This window comes from Dipodomys merriami, unplaced genomic scaffold (genome assembly GCF_024711535.1).
Source record: "Dipodomys merriami isolate MVZ:Mamm:240054 unplaced genomic scaffold, mDipMer1.0.p SCAF_44, whole genome shotgun sequence".
Classification (NCBI taxonomy): Eukaryota; Metazoa; Chordata; class Mammalia; order Rodentia; family Heteromyidae; genus Dipodomys; species Dipodomys merriami.
Genome location: NW_027206002.1, coordinates 3,959,091 through 3,981,140, shown reverse-complemented (window position 1 = coordinate 3,981,140; position 22,050 = coordinate 3,959,091). Strand labels below are relative to the sequence as shown.

The following is a 22,050-nucleotide window of genomic DNA, read 5'->3' as shown; positions in this document are numbered from 1 at the left end:
CACCAGAAAACCAGAAGTGGCACAGTGGCTCAAGTGGTAGAGCACTCACCTTAAGCTGAAGAGCTGAGGGACAGCGGCCAGGCCGAGAGTTCAAGCCCCACTACAGATTAAAAAATAAAATAAAATTTAACATGTGGAGACTGGTGTAGTGCTCTGTACTATAATCCCGATACTCATGAGATGGAGGCAACTGGAGTGCCATGAGTTGGGGGCTGACCAGGGCTGAGGAGTAAGACCTAGTATCAAACCAACCAACCACAATTAAATGTGGGGTGAGCATCTGCTCACTCTGCCTTCTCAGCATCCTATCGGGTCCCTTTGATAGCATTCATCCTCTCCTTTTGGGAGCACTCCCTTTCCTAGTCCATGTGGCCTCATACTTTGCTGGACCCTCTTCCTTCAGAGCTTGGCTGGAGGATGCCTTTCCAGTATCCCAGCCTCAGTTAAATGTCACCTTCTTAGAGACCTGCCTAACCACCAATGTCCAAAGTGGTCAGTGGCCCCAGCATCCTCTCTATTACCCTGCTTTACTTTCTTCCTGATACTTACCTCTCCCAGACTATCTTGGTGGACTGTATGTGAAGTCTTCTTTGATGGAGACTGCAAGTTCTGTGGACCAGGATGGCCTCTGGAGATGCCACGCCCTTGGACTTCCTCTACCAGGGACTGTGCCTGGCTACAGGTGTTCCAGGAGCAGCTACTCAATCAGGTATCCCTTAAGAAGCCCTTTCCATTGCCTTGTGAGCTGGTGGCCTATCTTACACACACACACACACACACACACACACACACACACACACACACACACACACACACACACACACACACACACACACACACACACACACACACACACACACACACACACACACACACACACACACACACACACACACACACTCTTGCTTCTCCTAAGGTCCTGTTGCTTAAAACCTTAGAAATGGCTGTGGGGAGACAATTGTTACGGCTATTATTATTAGTCAGCTTTCTTTTCAACTGGATTATAACTTAAGTGTCCTAACAAAACCACTATTGTTACGGCTATTATTATTAGTCAGCTTTCTTTTCAACTGGATTATAACTTAAGTGTCCTAACAAAACCACTATTACAAGTCAGGGTATTTGAAACCTCCATATATATCCCTTCCTTTCTTTTTGAGATACTGGGCTTAGAACTTAGAGCCTTACACTTGCTAGATATCATCTGCCACTTGAGACATTCCCTTAATCCCTTTCGCTTCAGTTACTTTTCTGGTAGTCTCATATCCAGGTTTCTTTGAGCAACCAAAGTATTGGTTTAATAGCTGTATTACAGAACAAATACTGCTGAGCTTTCAACCAAACTAAGTATAGTAAGAAAGCAAAGTTAGGACTGGGTCTGTGGCTCAAGTGGTGAAGCACTTGCCTAGCAAGTTATATAGGTCCTGAGTTCAAACCTCAGTGTTATAGTGTGAGAGGGATGGGATGGGGAGGGGGGGAGAAAGCTAAGTTAAATCATAACAGAAAATTAATGGCTATCAAATCTTCCTTGCTGTCCCATCCATCATGGAAAGTCAAATACAAAGGCAGTTTCCATACTAGCAAAATATTTTTATTATTTTTATACTGATAAAACAATGAAAGTAAAGATTTCTTTTTGGTATATACCATAGTTAAGGGAAATAGAAGAATAAGGGGATTAATAGGATTTTTAAAATGTACTTTTGATGACCATAAAAAGTTAACAATACCACTGTTTGCCATAAAACATTATAGCTCCCCCCAAAACACATATATAAAGGATCATAGTTTTAAAATCTATAAAAGTAAAAAATATACAGTTGGAAGCTCTAACGCTTATTCCATCTTCAATATAAAATTGTAAACATTTATTTACACAAAGCACATGTGTATAACAAAAGTCCGAGCACCCTTTTCTTCTGAGTCCTGGCTCCAGGAAGACGGGGATGTGCACGGAAATGTCTCCTCCCGACTCCCCAAAGCTAGATTCATAAATAAAGCAGTGGGCAGCTCTGTGGGGAGACCCCAAGAATCACATTTTATTGCTATGACACTGCAGCAAGTGAGAAGCCCACTGTTTGTGTAGCCTGGGGCCTAAGGCAGAGTGCTGGGGTTGGCCAAGTGCCGTGCGGACAGAGGCAGGAGGCGGGCAGCAGCTGGGGGAGTCTAGGAGAGGAATGGAGATCCACAACCAGCCTTCAGCCCTATTTTTGGTTGAAAATCTGCTGAAGTCACTCTCTTTCCCTTCAGATCGGGGAATTTTCTAAGAGTGGAGCCTTCACTGGCTTTATAATCTGCCCCCTTCTCTGAGAGCTAAGTGGAGTATCTTGGGAAGGTTGGGAGGGGGTGCAAGGGAAATGGCTATTCGAGAGACTCTGAGGACCTGAGTGCCCTCAGTGAAAAAGGCACTACTGGCGCAAACTAATTGACAGTGGGTGTCCCATCCTTCCATCTTCTCCAAGTGACTCAGCCTGGTCACATGAGTATTTTCCATGGCTCAATTCTACTATGCCTTGAATGTTCTATCTTGATACTCCAGGGAGATACAGATGGGGTTGTGGTTTCTGCATGCAAGCCACTCTTCAGCAAACTCCTTTCCCTCCACCATCCTGCATTCAGGGTCTCTCCCTGCACTCACCATCTTGCTTCTCATTCAGGCAAGTGCTCTCTTTCTTGTTCTCCACAAAGAAGCCACACTCCATAATCTATTTTGTGGGTTCTCAGCTCAGTCAAGTCCATTAACTAATATACCTTCAAAGAGAATCCACTTGAGTTTTTAGAAAGGATGCGTTAGTGTTATAAAACAATCTTTTAAAAGTGCAAGTCATCTGAGGAGGGAGTGGCAGAAGCTGGCAAAGTGGAATTCCTTCTCTTGGGCTGGCCTGCAGCCTTCTTCTCCTAAACCTTTTCAATACTAGGGTTCCCTAAGGAATTTTAACGACTCTTTGCCTCCTCCAATGTAGTAAATCACGGCTTCCCATTTTGGCTGGGGGGGGATGAAAGAGAGGTCATGGGATGGGGTAGAGGAAAGCCATCTGTGCAGAACAGAACAATGAACATGCTCCTACCATGTTAAGTACAAGGCGTCAGACAACGCACAACATGTTGAGGACTGGACCCCAGAAACTCTCTCTTCGGCATCTGGCCTGGTACAGGGCCTGTGGTTCTCAAGAGTGAGCGAGAAGGACAACACTCCTAGGTGATCATCAGATACGTTCTCACGGCATCCTGCTCCTTTTTGGCATCTGCAGTCACAGCCTGTGCTTAGTTAGGGAATGATTTCCCAGCAACCCCCCTCCCCTGAAAGCTGACAGAGAGGGAAAAAAAGGGCTCTAAATCAAAAGGAAAGCCTAGGTCCAATGCCACATAAACAGTATAAACCACCACCTAGCCTAATCTGTTTTAAAACCTTTCTTTAAAAAAAAAATTAAAATCTCTTTTATGCTACAAATTGCAAGTCATTCTATTTAAAGTTTCAGTAAAAAACTTATCTCCAACACAAGGCCAGTGGAGAAACCTTAATGTCAACACAATGGCACAGACTTTCCTAAGCCTGACACTATGGAGTTGCACTGCTGCTACTGTTCGTTTTTGGTCATCGGGGTAGGAAGCCACTTGAAATCCTATCCTGCTCTCCTCTCCCAGCACCAGGCAGTGATGCCAGCAGATGGCTGGGGCCAGCCTGATGGACCATAACTGCTAGCCTGGGAGCCCTGCAGATCCTGACTGGAGCTGAGCCTCAGCTGAGCCTCATGCTTGCTAGCTCCCTGGGCTATGAGCTTTTGGTCCAAAGTAGTTGCTCCTTCTTGAATCTGAGAACAAAAATATAGGATATGTGAACACTAAAAATACCACAAATCCTCCATTACTGAGACCCTAGAAAGTCGTCCAAGTCATTCATCCACTCCTCGGAAGTCCTGTTCTTTAGCAGGGAGTCGATCAGGTCAGTGTGTCCAGCCACACTTGAGAGCCCACTGCTGCCCGGTTGTCCGCTGTAGGCAAAGGGCAGCTCCTGGCCAGCGGTCCGCACAGGGTAGGCCTGGGCGCAGTGCAGTCCGGTCCGGCCGCTCATCTGGGAGGTGGGGCTCTGGCTGAAAGCCCCTAGCTCAGCCCCTGCTGGGCTCAAGCCAGGCAAGCCCTGCTGGGGGGCTGCCTGGGGAGGTGCAGGTGCAGGGGCACTGGTCCTCTGGTGTGTGCTCACTGTGGGCAGCATGGACCCTGCTGCAGCTGCTGAGCTCATGGGGGCCAGGGGCCTGCTGGGCATTGCCTGGGAGAACTGTGAACTGGACATTTTCAGGTGGGCCTGCTGCATGTGGAAACTGGAGGCTGCAGTGAAAGGGCTTACATTGCTGTTCCCTGGGGTCTGGCCGCTCAGGTTTGGTATTCCCTGGTGTTGCCATGAGGCATTCTGGCCTCCCATGGCTGCTGACACCCTTGGGACCTGTGGCTTAGTTAAACCAGAGGTCAGGGTCCCCTTAGTGTGCTGCTGGGTGAGGCTAGAGCTCCCCAGAGAATTCTGTCCATAAGCAGCTGGTACTGAGGTGTTCTGACCCACGCTCGTCTGCCGTGGAATGTGGGCATGTCCATTGGTGGCCTGTGGAGGGGGCTGGGCAACTAACTGTGTTATGCCAGAAGCCATGCCATAGAGGCTGCTCTGAGGCATGTTCTGGGTGCCAGTGAACTGGGCTACACCCCGGTCCTGCTGGCCTGAGTTGGAGGGGAGGGAGGAAACAGAAGCATGTCCAGGGCCCATTGGCATCAGACTCCCAGGCTGAGGGAACACTCGAGGGCAGCTGGAGTTGGATGGACCCAAGTTGTTCATGCCAGGCACAGCAGCAGAGGATCCTAGAAGACAAAAGACTCTGTCAGTCAAGCTGGTATTCCTTGACTGCCACTGTGGAAGCACTTCTGATATGAGCTGCTGCCCATCTGCCTGAGGCAAGGAAACATCTTAATATCAGACCTCTGAGGATAATGGTAAACTGCCTAGATGAAAGCCCCAGAGCAGGAGGGGCAGAAAGTCTCTCATAGATGGTAATAGAAGCCAGACTCAAAACAGTGACAGGATTTAGAAAGCGGACTGACTCTCCAGGGAGGGAAAGCCAGTCAGCTTGTCCAATTACCTTTCAGATACCCAGCTAAAGTTTTGTTCAGTGGCGACCTATCCTGGGTACTGGGGGTTTCAGTGTGGAGCCATGCCTGAATCTGCCTTTGGGAAGCAAAGGCACCACAGGGTATGAGGAGCAGGCTGCAGAAATGCAGGAGCCTGAAGACTAGGTGACGAGGAAAATTTGGGGAAGATTTCAGAGAGAAGGGAACAAATACTCTGCGGCTTAAAAGTATATTTAGTCTGGGCTGGGAATGTGGCTTAGTGGTAGTGCTTGTCTAGCACACAGGAAGCCCTGGGTTTGATTCCTTAGTACCACTTTATAAACAGAAAAAGCAGGAAGTGATGCTGTGGCTCAAGTGGTAGACAGAAAAAGCAGGAAGTGATGCTGTGGCTCAGGTGGTAGAGTGCTAACCTTGAGTGAAAGAAGCTCAGGGACAGTGCCCAGGCCCTGAGTTCAAATCCTAGGACTGGCAAAAAAAAAAAGTGTATTGAGGGCCAGGTACCAATGGCTCATGCCTATAACCCTAGCTACTCAGGAGGTTGAGATCTGAGGAGCTCAGGTCCAAGCCAGCCCTGGCAAAAAGTCCCTGAGATTTTCATCTCCAGTTAATCAGAAAAAAGGAGCAAAGTAATAGTGTGAGGACCTGAGTTCAAGCCCCAGTACTCAGGAGATAGACTGAATCATCAAGATCTGAACCAGCCTAGGCAGAAAAGTCTGTGAGAGTCCATTTCCAAAATAAACAGCAAAAAGACAAAGGTATGTCTCATGGTACTGTGTCAACAGTGAGCAAGAAAGTGGAGTGAAGCCGGGCGCTGGTGGCTCACGCCTGTAATCCTAGCTACTCAGGAGGCTGAGATCTGAGGATCGCGGTTCAAAGCCAGCCCGGGCAGGAGAGACCGTGAGACTCCTATCTCAAATAAACCACCAGAAAACCGGAAGTGGCGCTGTAGCTCAAGTGGTAGAGCGCTCGCCTTGAGCTGAAGAGCTGAAGGACAGCGCCCAGGCCCAGAGTTCAAGCCCCACGACCGACAAAAAAAAAAAAAGAAAGTGGAGTGAGCTCCAGGCTCCAAATTCAAGAGGCTGGCTAGGCTGAGTGTGGGAAAGATAAAAATGCTGAGGAAGCTGAGGAAGCACTGGTGACTCATGCTTGTAATCCAAGTTACTCAGGAGGCTGAGATCTGAGGATCAAGGTTCAAAGCCAGCTACAGCAGACAAATCTGAGAGACTCTTCTCTCTAATCAACCAGCAAAAAGCCAAAAGTGGAGTTGAGGCCTAAGTAGCAGAGTAGTAGCCTTGACTGAAAAAGCTAAGCAAGAGCATGAGGTCCTGCATTCAAACCCCAGTTACCAGCATATGCACACATACACAGATATACACACACAAAAGACTGTCCTTCAACCAGAAATTATTCTGTTTCAAAAGATAGTAAGGCCAGGGACCCAGCAAAAGCATGCCTAGCAGTCTGCCTTTGGGAACCTTTTTTCTTTGCCGGTCTTGGGCACTGTCCCTGAGCCTCTCTATGCTCGAGACAAGCACTCTACCACCTGAGCCACAGTGCCAGAAGCCACTGAGTTTATTGGAAATAAGAGTCTCACAGACTTTCCTGCCTGGGCTGGTTTTGAATCATGATCCTCAGATCTTCCTAAGTAGCTAGGATTGCAGGTGTGAGCCACCAGTGCTCACACCTCAGAAGAATCCTCTTCTGATATCACAGGGAAACTAAAAATCTAGGCTCCTTGAACGGACCATTCATTTTGCACCCACTGCAGAGCTAGAAACTCAATTAGCACTGTACAGATCAACAGGGAGCTGAAATGGACTGACTGGTATAGGTCTAGTCCCTGTCCACCATTCCCCCTAGCCCACTCCACTCCAGCCTTACCTGTGAACTGTCCAACCTGTTGTGGGAAGGTGCTTTGTGTTGGGTCTTGGTACTGGGGGGGTGGTCGGGTCAGATGACGCTGAAACTGCTGCTTCTCCTAGAAAATGCCAAGAACAACACAGAATAATAAAACTCATATAAGAAGAAAGGCAAAAACAAATGAGCAGCGGGGGAGGGAGAGAGAAAGAAAAATGAGGGAGGGGGTAACAAGTTAGACAAGAAATGTACTCATTACCTTACTTATGTAACTGTAACCCCTCTGTACATCATCTTGACAATAAAATTTAAAACAACAACAGCAACAACAACAAAAAAAACGAGCAGTCAGGAGCTGGCGGCTCACATCTGTAATTCTAGCTATTCAGAAAGCTGAGCTCTGAAGATTTTGGTTCAAAGCCAGCCTAGGCAAGAAAGAGCATGAAAAGTATTATCTCTAATTAACCACCAAAACAGCAGGAAATACAGCTGTAGATCAAGTGGTAAGAGTGCTAACTTTGAACCTTTACAAAAGCTCAGGGACAGCACCCAACCCCCAAATGAGCAGAGTTAGGTGAGAGAAAAGTAGATCCAAGTATGTTATTCACAGACAGGCTCCTTCTTGTGTGCCTGTGCCTGTGCATGTGTGTGTGCCTGTGTGCGTGTGTGCGTGCCTGTGTGTGTGTGCGTGTAAACAACAACCTTTGGTTTGAGTAGTGAAAATGTCCTAAAATAGATTATGCTAATGGCTACATAACTCTGAATGTGTTAAAACCCATTGAATTGTACAGTTTAAGTAAATGAAGGATACGCTGTATAAGTGACACCCTATAAAAAAGCACGTTTGGTTTTTTTTGGTCGGTCATAGGGCTTGAACTCTGGGCCTGGGCAATATCCCTCAGCTCTTCAACTCAAGGCAAGTGCTCTACCACTTGGGCCACAGAGCCACTTCTGGTTTTCTGGTGGTTTATTAGAGAAAAGGGTCTCATGGCCTTTCCTGCTCTGGCTGGCTGTGAACCCCAATACTCAGATCTCAGCCTCCTGAGTAGCTAGGATTACAGGCATGAGCCACCAGCACCCAGCTAGTTTTGTTGTTGTTGTTGTTGTTTTAAGGTAGAATTAAAGCAGTAATCCCCACCAAACAAATTCACTCTTGGGAGCTGGGTCCCAAGTCTCAAAAAGGCATAATTTAAAATCCTGCCAACTCTCAGTACTGTACCTGGTACCCAGGTAAAGAGACCGTGAATCCCGATCCTATAACCCCAGCACCACAGGGATGGACATGTTCTTCACCCTTCACCTCTTGCTTCTATCAGACTTTCCATTCACAATGAAGCTGAGCTGCACAGTGACTAACAAAGTTCAGTGCTTTGCAAGCTGCTAACCAGAAAGATGGGAAAAGGTCCCTTATACAGACAGTTTTAGTCAGAGATTCTGCCTTTACTAATGCTCAGTGACATGGGTGACTTCCAACATAAGCCACTTCTGAGAAATGCCATACTACTGAAAAGGAGACTTGAAAGGACAAAGGACTATGGCAGCAGGCATGCAAACATGTTAGTGCAAATACACAGGCACAAGTGGAGCCTGTGTGGTCTTTCCAGGTTTCTCATCACCTGCTCTGCCAGAAGGTGCTGCTGCCTCTGCAGGAATTGCTGCTGCTGCTGCAGATGCTTCTGCTGTTGCTCCCTCTGTTTCTGCTGGTCCAAGAGCAATTGATGTTGCTTCATTACAGCCACCTGCTGCTGGTTGCTGAGATATGGGGAATTGCTATGAGTGCTGGCCACAGACACAGCAGGTGGCTGGGTCCCCACACTGGTGGCTTGGGCTGGCCCTGAGACGCTGGGAGGATTCTGCTCCTGTCAACACAGATAAAACCATGCCGTGAAGTGGGAGAGCTGCCAGGTGACCTTCACCCAGTGAGTGCCTTCTTCAAGGTTCTTTTGTAATGGTGAATCTCTACTTCCCTGACCTCCCATAGCTATCTAGTGGGCTGAGTGGAAACTAAAACTACTCAACAAACAACCTGATAGTGTTAGCTTGCTCTGTATGGTTCACCAGCATTACAGATGTGATTTTACACTAAGCCAACTTAAGCAAGATAAATAAAAACCTGTTGTTGAAATGTTTGACTGCAGAAAGGGATCTGGTGGATGGAAATGCCACATGCTGACGGTGTGCATCTGGCCTTTGGGCTGTCTCCAAACAGCCTGAAATTATATGTACAGAGTACCAGCATTGTTCTGGAAACAGACTCACTTTTGTCATGTTTGTGTTAAAAAAAAATCTATCTATCTATCTATCTATCTATCTATCTATCTATCTATCTATCTATCTATCTATCTATCTATCTATCTATCCATCTATCCATCTATCTATAGATATATCTAAGGGGTTGTGGTTCATGCCTATAATCTGAGCTACTAAGGAGCTGAGATCTCAGGATGGATGTTTAAAGCTAGCCCAGGATGATAAAACTGTTAAGGCTCTTATTTCCAATTAATAACCAAAAAGCCGGAAGTGGAGGTGTGGCTCAAGTGTTAGACTACCAGTCATGAAAGAAAAAGCCAAGTATGAGTGAGAGGCCCAGCGTTTGAGCCCCAGAATCAGCATCAAAGCAACAACAAAAACCAAACCAACTATGTATCAATGAGAACTGTATCAGATACATGGGCTACCACAATATGATGCCAACATCATTATTTACAATTAGAAAAACTGAGAAAACAAGAAAAAGGACAAAAAGCAATTTTATGTAAACAAGTTCAACTTTTTGAGCTCCTTTGTGGTTCTTATTTGAGTATGTAATTTTAGATCAACTGCAACATTGTAATGTCCACCACTGTGGAAGATGCAGAGCTCTGGGGAGCCTCTGTAAAGTACAAAGTACTTGGACACCACTGAAGTTAGCACCATGCCGCTCTGTGGTCTATAGGTCATGTTTAATGGTATCTATTGGGTTTGTTTGTTTGTTTTTTGCCTGCTTCTGTTTTTTTTTTTTTTTTTTGGGGGGGGGGTCAGTCTTAGGGCTTGAACTCAGAGCCTGGGCACTGTCCCTGGGCACTTTTGCTCAAGGCTAGCACTCTACCACTTTGAGCCACATCTCCACTTCTGGTTTTCTAGTGGCTAGTTGGAGATAAGGGTCTCGTGGACTTTTCCTGCCTGAGCTGGCTTTGAACCAAGATTCTTAGATCTCAGCCTCTTAAGAAGTTTGGATTACAAGCATGAGCCAGGAGGATTTCTTTTCTTTTTTGAGACAATATCTTATTATAATACCCCAGGTTGGTCTCCACCTTAAAATCCTCCTGCCTTAGTCTCCTGAGTAGCTTGGACTTCGGTGGATACTACCCACATGGCTCAAAGATTGAACACAGATCTGAAAGGTGACTCCCCCCCAAAGCCTCTAAAAACCACCTAAAATGTGTGTATTACCTCCAAAGCACGGCTACAAATGAGCTTAACTACGTGACACGACAGGGACATTGGACTAAATGAGATGATTTTGCAAATGTTTGTGTAGTTAAAAATCAAGTTATGAGGCTGGGAATGTGGCTCAAGTGGTAGAGGGCTAGCCTTGAGCAAAAGCACAAGGACAGTGCCCAGGCCCTGAGTTCAAGGCCCAGCACTGGCAAAAAAAAAAAAAAAAAGAAAGAAAAAGAAAAAGAAAAAAGAAATAAGAAAGAAAAAGAAAAAAAAATCAAGTTATATTAGAGAATTTTATTTATTTTGTTTTTGGTCAGTCGTGGGGCCTGAACTCTGGGCCTGGACTCTGTCCCTTAGCTCTTCAGCTCAAGGCTAGCGCTCTACCACTTGAGCCACAGTACCACTTCTGGCTTTTTCCTGCTTATGTGGTGCTGAGGAATTGAACCCAGGGCCTCATGCATGTGAGGCAAGCATTCTACCACTGAGTCAACTTCCCAGCCCTCATGTACTGAAAACAGTAACTAGTGTACTTTGCATTTTTATTCCCATAGAATTCAAAGGCTGGCAGCAGCTGCTTCTTCCTTACTTGAGCCCAATGTAGCACATTACCTCATTGGTACCTGCAACAGAGAATAGCAAAGATGCCAGGCACTTACCTGGCCAGGTGGAACCAGTGAGCGGAAGGGCATGTTTCCTGGCTTTGGTTTCATCAGAAACAAGGGGTTCTGCTCATTATTCAGATGAGGCAGCTGCTGGGGAAGATAGGCCATCAAGGCTGGCTTGTTCTGGCCAGACCCTGGGCCACTTTGCCCACAGTCTGCTTTGTAATGAGAAAGGGGTTTTGTATTGCCGTAGTCCAGCACTGACCCTTGATTATTCACGGCATTCTGATTCAAGCTGTTCGGGGACTGGTGACTCAGTAGGTTCACATGGCTGGGCTGGAGGTAGGGGGCTCCAGGCCGAGGGGAACTCTTGGTCACACTAGACATCATGATCAGTTTGGAGTTGGAGAAGTCTTGCTTATAGCCAGGAGGACTAGAAGACTTCTCCATGGGATAAGGGACATCTAAAGGATTGTGGGAGGGTCCTGCCTGCTGCCATGTGGACATCTGGCCTGGGGCGGGGGCCGGGGCAGCTTGCTGTGGGTTCTGGAGCATTTGTTCACGCTTCTGCTTGGCAGCAATCTGCTGGAGCTGGTGGGCAGAAGAAAGCTCTGAGGTTCCTCCAGGGCCCTGGCTAGGCAACACCACACTTGGGAGGGCTCTTTGTGAATTCTGGGCCTGGGCTGATGCCAGCATCAGGTTGGAACCAGGACTGTCTGCCCCAGGCTGACCAGAGTTGTGAAACAGGGACTGAGAGCCCCCAATGGTGGAAGAGTCTGTGCTCACAGGGGCAGATGAAGGTGCCAGAAAGGTCTGTCCTGCAGACCCGGCCCTTACTTGTGGCGAGCCTAACTGTTCTTGCTCAAAAGCTGCTGGAGAGAATTCTGTCTTAATATTAATGTCCTGGACCAATGGGGGTTGTATGGCAGAGCCAGAAGGTTCAGGATCCTTCTTCTCCTCGAAGTCCTCAGTAAACAGGTCCTTCATGTCCTCGTCAGGCACTGACCTGTTCAATTCCTCAATGAGTTCCTTCCACTCCTGCTCATTAAGATTGAGGTCAGGCATGAGGTTGCTCTGCGATATGGACCCCCCTGCCCCGGTAATCATGCATGGCAGGTCATCGACAGGTTCTTGCTTTAGTTCTTTATTCAGGTTCAGAGGAAATGACTCGCTGGGGTTGCTGCCTCCATTCAAATGGAGGCTTGAGTCTGCCAGACACTTTTTGTTGATGGAGTCCAGCCCCAGGGAGTGCTTCCCACTGGATTGCAGGACATCTCCCCCGGAAGGCTTGTCAGGCTGACCAAGGGGTGAGGCTGGAGGTAGTCCATTAGCAGACACAGGGACACCCAGAGGTGCTTCCCTGCGGGTCTTCTTATGTCCAGGAAAGAGGTCTCCATAGCCATTTTGTTGATCGCCATTCTGAGGGGAGGCAGCACTGTCAAGATTCCTCTTCACTGTATCATGAAGATGCTGGAAAAGATGGAAAAAACAGACTTAGGTATACAAGATCATGTCTTGGGCTCCTCTGCTCCCAACAAGACTTAGACTAGGGGTCTACCGCCTTGCAATGCTCTCCTGTGGGTGTACTACCCTCACTTCTGGGACCCCACACCACCTCATTTCCACTTATGACACTGATTCTCCAGGCCTATGCCTGGTTAGTCAAAAACTTGACATTTCAGAGCTCAGTGGTGAGCTTTTGCAGCCCTCTCTTTTCGCAGGATACAGCTTGATGCTGCCGAGGCCACTTAGTTTTGAGCGTCTTCCCAGTAACAGATCTAAAGAAAAACCAGAGGATACATCTATAATTTTGCAGATATGTCTTTGTAACCATCTCAGCCAAGTGCCAGTGACTCACACCTGTAATTCCTAGCTACTCAGGAGGCTGAGATCTGAGGACCGTAGTTCAAAGCCAGCCTGGCAGGAACATCCTGGAGACACTTACCTCCAATAGCCACAAGAAAACTGGAAGTGGTGCTGTGGCTCAAGTGGTAGAGAGCTAGCCTTGAGGTGAAGACAAGGACAGCGCTCAGGCTCAGAGTTCAAGCCCCGCAATCCCCCTTCCTCCTCCCAAAAAAGTCTTTAAGGGCTGTGGGGAATATAGAGACTCTTCATTGGCTTCTAGTCTCCTAGAGCTTGGGGCAAACCAAAAATAATAAGGCAAATGCCCTATGCAAGCGGTATAGTAATAGAAAGCTGTGAGCTCAGGGCAGGAATTACACAAGGGAAAATGGCAGTAGGATGGAAAGGAGAAAGGTAATATCTATACATACTTCCCCAGCTGACAGGATATGACTCCACCACTGTCCACAGAAGGTGCCTCCACTCAGTCCCCTTCTAACGTTTACTTTTATTACATTTTGTTTCCCATTCTCGTTTACCCTCTCTCCTTCCCACCAACTCTAAACATCTGTGGTGTGGTATTAAAAATGTTCCAGCCTAGTGTAATGGCATACAGCAAGCTGAGACTGGAGGATTGTGAGATCTAGGAAAGCCTGGGCTACAGAGTGAAATTGTCTCAATAAAAAACAATTGATAAAAATAAGAATAGTGCTGGGAAGGTGGCTCAGTGGTAGAGCGCTTGCCTTGCATGCATGAGGCCCTTGGTATGATTCCTCAGCACTACATAAGCAGAAAAAGCTGGAAGTGGTGCTGTGGCTCAAGTGGTAGAGCCAGCCCTAACCTTGAGCTGAAGAGCTGGGGGACAGCGTCCAGGCCCAGAGTTCAGGCCCCACAACTAACAAAATAAATAAATAAATAAAATAAAAATAAAGGAGCTAGGCACTGGAAGCTTACTCCAGTAATCTTATGTATTCAGGAGGCTGAGATAAGAGGATTAGTTTGAAGCAAGCTTAAGCAACTAAGTCCACTAAGAATCTAATTTTCAATTAATCAGCAAAAAGCAGACAGTACCTGTATGGCTCAAGTGGTAGGATGTCATCCTTGAGGAGAAAAAAAACAAGAAAAGCTTGAGGCCCTGAATTCAAGCTCTAGTATTAGCATACAGGGGGGGAAAAAGTTCTAAATAAAAACTTCTAATTATTATCTCTAAACAGATTTCAGAGGAGTTGGAGGTGACATGTGGCAATCTGTGCATTGTGTCCTCTGGCTACATAAGAGGGAAAAAGCTTTAATAACCCACAGTAGCCCTGGAGGCTGAGTACAGGTGCTCTCCTGCCCCAGGTCTGCCCATGGCAGACATCTTTGTCCAAATTGTAATACTCTCTTTACTTTTGCCAACCATATCACATTTTCTTATTTCTTAACTATAAAAGCTGACTGTACAGAGCTTTAAAAATCCCAGCCAAGCCTTTCTTTAAATCCATATATGGGTGCCTAAGTTGGCCTTAGGAATGCCTGACCAAAGGAACTGTAGGGCAGAGGTAAGCAACACAGTCCTTGCATTCAATTTAAGAACCTGGATGTCTGCTTTGCTGTCAAGCAGGTTTTTCGGCTCCCTACTGCCACCTAGGGTCAGGAGAGAGAAGGAATCATGCCCCTAAAGCATGTTTTCATAAAACCCATGCCGTTTTTTTAGAGAATGTAAATTCATCCCCATTTAATAGATCAGAGAAAATAAAAATAAGTTGCGGGGCTGGCAAGATGGCTCAGTGGTGGAGCGCTTGCCTTGCATGCATGAGGCCCTGGGTTCGATTCCTCAGCACCATATAAACAAAAAGAAAAAAGCCGGAAGTGGCGCTGTGGCTCAAGTGGTAGAGTGCTAGCCTTGAGCTGAAGAGCTGAGGGACAGTGCCCAGACCCAGAGTTCAGGCCCCATGACCGGACCCCCCCCCAAAAAAAGTTGCTAATATTTCTTAACACAGGATCGCATTACATGTAGCCAAGGCTGTCCAGGCTGTCCTCAAATTCTTTTTTTTTTTTTTTGGGGGGGGTCTAGTTGTGGGGCCTGAACTCTGGGCCTGGGCGCTGTCCCTCAGCTCTTCAGCTCAAGACTAGCGCTCTACCACTTGAGCCACAGTACCACTTCTGGCTTTTTTTCTTTTTGCTTATGTGGTGCTGAGGAATCGAACCCAGGGTCTCAGGCATGCAAGGCAAACGCTCTACCACTGAGCCACCTTCCCAGCCCCTGTCCTCAAATTCTTGATCCTCCTATCTTAGTCCTGTGTTAGGGTTACAGATGTGAACTGCCACACTGGGCTATAATATTTCTCTTAGTCCACAGAGCCAGGTCTGAGCTGGTCTGTAAACACAAGAGCTGTTTTCCATTTTCCTAAGGGGGAAGATGGAAACTTCAGGGGTCAAGGCATTTGATGAGTCAGCTGGCTGTCCCAGATTAGAAACAGAATCCCTCTTTGCCCTAACAATTATAAAACCTACCACTCCCTCTTTCAATAGCCACATGAAAACAGCTGCAAAGAGTTCCAAAGGAACAACTCAGTTTTGCAATACTGGTTGCTTTTAGCCAAAGGAAACACTGGACCTCACTCTCAACTCCACACAAAATTTCGCTGGAATGGTGTAGGCGGGATGGGGAGTGTGGAGTGTATGGAGGGTGGAATGTGGTAGTCCTGGCAGATCTGTAAGCCTTGGACATTACACGAGTCACTGGTATGTGCAGGGCATGTAGGGGAAAGCAAAGTTGAGTTAATCTTGGAGCCTAATCTCCAGGCATTCATAATGGAAATGGCAAAACAGCCAGGCACTGATGGCTCATGCTTACTTACAATCTCAACTACTCAGGAGGCTGAGATCTGAGATTGCAGTCTGAAACCCGTCTGGGCAGGAAAGTCCATGAGACTTTTATCTCCAAAAAACCACCAAAAAGCTGAAAGTGGAGTTATGGCTCAAATGGTAGAGTGCTAGCCTTGAGCAAAAAAAGATCAGAGAGGGCACACAGGCCTCAAACTCAAGCCCCAGCGCACATGCGTCTCTCTCTCTCTCTCTCTCACACACACACACACACACACACGCACGCATGCACACACACACGCACACACTCCATTCTTAGTTTATTCACATTTGGATTCAATACACTATATCTGATTGATACATTCTTAAGACTCTTTGCACAGTTCTCTTATGCTCTCCTTTTCCCCTTTTGCCACTTATTTGACTGATTAGTCATATGTCCTGCAGAATTTCTTGCTCTCACAAGCAAACTGATTACATCTCCATATCCTTTACCAGTTTTTTTTTTTTTTAACCCCAAACACTTCTTGTACACTGGTAGTAAGGCTTGATCCCTGAGGTTTGAAGGCAGACACAAACACTAGGTGTGGGGGGTTTTGTTTGTGTTCTAGTATGGGAGTTTCAACTCAAGGCCTAGCACTTGCTAAGCAAACACTCTACCACTTGAACATTTTTCACAAAGTTCCCAATGACTGTGAGGTGAATGGATTTCAGGATGGGTGTTTATAGGCAGGGTGACAAAGTAGAAAACTGCTCAAATAGTTTTTGGGTTTTTTTTCGGTCAGTCGTGGGGCCAGAACTCTGAGCTGTCCCTCAGCTCTTCAGCTCAAGGCTAGTGCTCTACCACTTGAGCCATAGCACCATTTCCGGCTTTTCCTGCTTATGTGGTGCTGAGCAATCGAACCCAGGACCCTCATGCATGCAAGGGAAGCACTCTACCACCTACCCAGCCCTCAGTTTTTAAGAGAGATGAAGACCCCAGTGTGGGAATGCAAAAGAGAGAGGTTTTAGAGTTTGGTAGAAGAAAATTCACCAGATACATTTATCTTAGGGATGAAGAAAGGCTATTCTATCTAGTTTGAATGCATGGGTAAGACAGGAAATAAAAGGAAGGGTTTTTTGTTTTTTTTTTTTGGTCGGCCGTGGGGCTTGAACTCTGGGCCTGGGCGCTGTCCCTCAGCTCTTCAGCTCAAGGCGAGCGCTCTACCACTTGAGCTACAGCGCCACTTCCGGTTTTCTGGTGGTTTATTGGAGATAGGAGTCTCACAGTCTTTCCTGCCCGGGCTGGCTTTGAACCGCGATCCTCAGATCTCAGCCTCCTGAGTAGCTAGGATTACAGGCATGAGCCACCAGCGCCCAGCCAGGAAGGGTTTTCTTATAGGTGGTAGGGGTCTGAGTTCTACTTCAGCCATGAAGAAATGACTGTGAGACATCCAGGTCATGTCTAAAAGGCAGTGAGTAATCCTGAGTCGGAGCTCTGTGGAAAGACACCATTAGGAAGGAATGAGCTGGAACCATGAATAGCAGATCTGATCACTCAGAAAGGTAGAATCCAGCCAGGGGGCAAGTGAAGAACCCATGATAAAAACAGAGCACAAGGCAGACTGATGATTTAATGGATCAAAAAGGTCCAGAAAAGTAACTACTGAACATTTTCCGTGGGTCTGGCAATTAAAGGATCACTGATGACACTACCCTAAGCAATGTTACTCAGCAGAGTTACATTTCAGCGTAAATTCTCTTGACCCGAGAAGTGCCTGGAAGGTGAGTCCATAGAGACAATATGAGTGGATCATTCTTTTTTTTTTTTTTTTCCAATTTTGGGGCTTGAACTCAGGGCCTGGGCAATGCCCCTGAGCTTCTTCTTTTTTTTTTGGTCAGCTGTGGGGCTTGAACTCTGGGCCTGGGCGCTGTCCCTCAGCTCTTCAGCTCAAGGTGAGCGCTCTACCACTTGAGCTACAGCGCCACTTCCGGTTTTCTGGTGGTTTATTGGAGATAGGGTCTCACGGTCTCTCCTGCCCGGGCTGGCTTTGAACTGTGATCCTCAGATCTCAGCCTCCTGAGTAGCTAGGATTACAGGCGTGAGCCACCAGCGCCCAGCCCCTGAGCTTCTTTTTGCTCAAGGTTAGCACTCTACCACTTGAGCCACAGCGCCACTTCCAGCCTTTTCTTATGTAGTAGTAAGGAATAGAATCCAGGGCTTCAAGCTAGGCAAGCATTCTACCATTAAGCCACATTCCCAGCCCCTGGATCATTCTTTCCTAAGTTTAGTTTAAACAGGAGACAAAGAAGACAAACACATTAGTGTTTGCCTAGGTCTGGAGGGAAGTGAAAGGGCTGATGGGTGACAGCTATAGGACATGGGATTTCTTTCTGAGATGATGAAAATGTTCTGCAATTGAATGTACCACAACTCTGAATGTACTAAACTCCACACCTAGCAATGTTCTTCTTTCCTTCTTTTAGAGCTTCATCAAAGATGGGTCTCTACTTTGTCATATTTATCAAGGTAACCTCCTGATTCTTAAATATAAACAACATTTTTCAAACTGCATTTCCTTGACTTCCCAGAGACTCTAGACTCTGATGACCACCCTTCTCCTCCATGTTTTGTTCCCTTTGTGCCCAGACAGCCACTCTAAACTTGTTCTGCCTCAAAGACTACTCTGTGCAGGCCCATTTTGAAGCCTTCCCTTTGAATGATAATGCATGAAAATAGAATCTTCATCTTTTTCAATCATGTCATCTCGCCAGATAACGCTACCAATATGCAATGTCTGGGCTGGGAATGTGGCTTAGTGGTAGAGTGCTTGCCTAGCATGCTTGAAGCCCTGGGTTCAATTCCTCAGTACCACATAAACAGAAAAAGCTGGAAGTGGCATTGTGGCTCAAGTGGTAGAGTGTTAGCCTTGAGCAAAAGAAGCTCAGGGACAGTGCCAGGCCCTGAGTTCAAGCCTCAGGACTAGGAAAAAAAAAAAAAAATATATATATATATATATTTATATATGCATGCAAGGTCTCAGCTACAACCTGAAAACCAGGCATAGAGCAGACATCCAAATAGCTAAGTCTTTTCTTTGTGGCACTGGGATGGAACCCAAGTACTTATGTCATCCTAGGGCCTTATACATACTGAGCACACACTGTACCACTGAATTTCATCGCTAGCCTGGGTACTCACGTATTTTTACTGAGTGAATATTTCTCCCTTGTTGTGCTCTGCCCTCTCTCTTCTGCTCTAGACTTATAATTTCCATTGTAAACTGGAAATCTCCATGTGGTTATGAGATAGAATACACACACCACACTGAGTTCTCGGCTTCCCCCTCTAAATCCAGCCTTTGCTCTCTTTGTCCTCTTGGATGATACTACCTTCCAAGTATCTCTCCAGTGAGGAACTCCATATCACCTCCATTATGGATCAATTCCTCATTATATATATTTAAATAAATACATAAATATTCATAAACACACATATGTGGAGGGTCGGTCATGCAGTCTGAACTGAGGGCCTAGGCTTTTGTTGCTCAAGGCTTGTGTTCTACCACTTTGAGCCACAGATCCATTTCCGGTTTTCTGGGGTAAATGGAGATAATAGTCTCATAGACTTTTCTGCCCCTGCTAGCTTGAAACCATAATCGTCAGATCTCAGCCACCTGACTAGTTAGGATTACAGGTGTGAGCCAACAGCACCCAGCCCTCATTATATTTTTTACCTAAATTACTGAAAAAACTTCATGTTGATTTATATTTCTATATAAACTCACTTTTTATGATGCCATCAGCATGCTTACTAGAAAACACACATCGGAGTCATTTTAAGCTCATTTCCCCATCATTGCAGATAAAGTTCAAATTCTTTGGGTACAGAAAAGACTGGTCTGATCCTGAAGAAATTCTCAATTTAAACCCCTGACATTCCCTTGAGGCCCTAACCTAGATTGAACTTTTAAGACAGAATATACCTAAGCCACATGTCTTCTACTAATCTGTTTGGATTTAGCTTAAATTTCATGTTTGTCATATTTTTCTCCAACCGGCCAACTTTCTTCTCTATCTCCAGTGCTCTAACAATAGTCTGACCATAATACTTACATTTCACTTTCACAGCAAGACTGTGTCACACTGTAAATATTCAATGACTTCTCTACATCTCTCCCATCTACAGAGGACAAGAGCCCTGTCCTTTTTAATCCCCAGCACCAATTATAATATTCAACAAGTTAGGGGATGGGAAGGTGGCTCAGTGGTAGAGTGCTTGCCTTGCATGCATGAAGCCCTGGGTGCAATTCCTCAGCACCACATAAGCAGGAAAAGCCGGAAGTGGCGCTATGGCTAAAGTGGTAGAGCCCTAGCCTTGAGCTGAAGAGCTGAGGAACAGCTCCCAGGCCCAGAGTTCAGGCCCCATGACTGACAAAAAAAAAACAAAACAAAACAAAAATATTCAACAAGTTACAAGTACCTAGGATTGAATGTTCAAAGAATGAATTCTCCCTGAGTTCTCTATCATTCTCTCTCTTTTGTCGGTTGTGGGGCTTGAACTGGGCCTGGGCACTGTCTCTGAGCCCTTCAGCTCAAGGCTAGGGCTCTACCACTTGAGCCACAGCGCCACTTCCGGTTTTCTGGTGGTTTATTGGAAACAGGCGTGTCACAGACTTTCCTTGCCCGGGCTGGCTTTGAACCGTGATCCTCAGATCTAGGCCTGCTGAGTAGCTAGGATTACAGGCATGAGCCACCAGCGCTCAGCCATCATTCTCTCTTCATGGCCTGTTTCTAGTCATCAAACTGAACTACTTTCAAAATTACTTTCACTAATACTTGTCTTGCTATTTCACAAATTCTCTCTCCCCTATTCCATCCTCCACCCAGTAGGAGCTAGAATCCTAGCTCATTTAATTGAACTGCCATAACAATCTATGAGCCCTCTTACATTCTTGTAACTGTAAAGTGACAGGGAGATATGAATTCCACAGATGAGATGGCACATCAATAAGTACCTAATAAGGGGCTGGGAAGGTGGCTCAGTGGTAGAGTGCTTGCCTTGCATGCATGAGGCCCTGGGTTTGATTCCTCAGCACCACATAAGCAAAAAGAAAAAACCCGGAAGTGGCGCTGTGGCTCAAGTGGTAGAGCGCTAGCCTTGAGCTGAAGAGCTGAGGGACAGCGCCCAGGCCCAGAGTTCAGGCCCCATGACCGGACCCAAAAAAAAAAAAAAAAAAAAAAAGTACCTAATAAAATGTTAAATCTCAATATTGTACAAACTTGCTTATTACTGAATAGCCATCTAGCAGAAATGACAGCCACAACTGTGAGCCAGGTATTCAGCTTTAAATTTCTAGCAGTTAACCAGGTGTGGTGGCACATGCCAGTAATCTTAGTTGCTCACAAGGCAAAGGCAAGAGGATCTCAGATTTGAGGCCAGCCCAGGCGATGTCCGATCTTAAAAACAAGGCTAAACAAAAGGACTGGGGATGTACTGTGTTTGCCTAGCAAGCATTTGGGGTTTGTTTTCCCCCCTTCCTTTTTTTGGTGACAGAGCTGGGGCTTAAACTCCAAGCCTCTCTCTTTTGCTCAGCTTTTTCACTCTTAGTTAACATTCTACCATTTGACGCATGCTTCTATTTCTGGTATTCGGCTGGTTAATTGGAAATGTCTCCCATATTTGTCTGCCCAAGCTGGCTTTGAACCTTGATTCACAAGACTCCTGAGTAGGCAGGAGTTTATGTGTGAATCATCCCAGGTAGATAAGCAGCTTTGGCAAAGGCCTGTGTGGGAGAGGCTCTGATATCTGCCATCATCAAGGACCCAGTGTGTTTGGAGCAGAGTACAAGAGTAGGAGCATGAAGAAATGGTCCCATATGTTAAATCGGTAGTAGGGGTAGGTGGGCCTGGCTGTGTGGTCCTTGGATGATGAGAGGAGAAAACTTGCACAGGGGTCCTTGCAGAGGAAGATAATCATTAGGAGGGGTAGGGCTAATAGGGAGATAAACCAGAAGGGAGCAACCTAGATTAAAGAAATGATGGCTCAGGCTGGGGTGGTAGCAGCTGTTTCCGGTGTGGTGAAGGTAGAGTGTTTGCGGTCTGAAGGTGGGAGAGCTATGGGACTGGCCTCAGCATATCTCAGTTGTGACCACAGAGTTGGCAGTGCAGAGTTGGCAGGTGGCAGCAGAGAGATAAGGCTCATCTGTATCACTGTAGAAGGTGGTGTGTGTGTGTGGGGGGTGAAGAATGGAACTGAGTAGAGAAATGGTTTTGCCAAGAGCAAATGGGCTTTGTGAGCATCACACAGCACTTGACAGCAGAGAACATGCAGTCTCCATTGTGAAGCCATCCTCAGTTTCCAAACATGACAGTAATGTGCCACTGGCTCTCCCTAGTGTCCACAGATTTTTGTGCTACCCTTCAG

General features: G+C 46.4%; 1 protein-coding gene across 1 annotated transcript in view; it reads right to left on the bottom strand.

The window, feature by feature from the left end:
* Window positions 1-1,584: 1,584 nt before the first annotated feature.
* Window positions 1,585-22,050, bottom strand: part of Maml1 (mastermind like transcriptional coactivator 1) — a 37,875-nt gene continuing 17,409 nt past the window's right edge. Inside the window, exons 2-5 of the mRNA XM_069993827.1 lie at window positions 11,049-12,464; window positions 8,586-8,828; window positions 6,994-7,090; window positions 1,585-4,845 (exon numbers count right to left, since the gene is read on the bottom strand). Of these exons, the coding sequence (XP_069849928.1) occupies window positions 3,866-4,845; window positions 6,994-7,090; window positions 8,586-8,828; window positions 11,049-12,464 (2,736 nt within the window). The 3' untranslated portion in view covers window positions 1,585-3,865. The remainder of the gene's footprint in view (window positions 4,846-6,993; window positions 7,091-8,585; window positions 8,829-11,048; window positions 12,465-22,050) is intronic.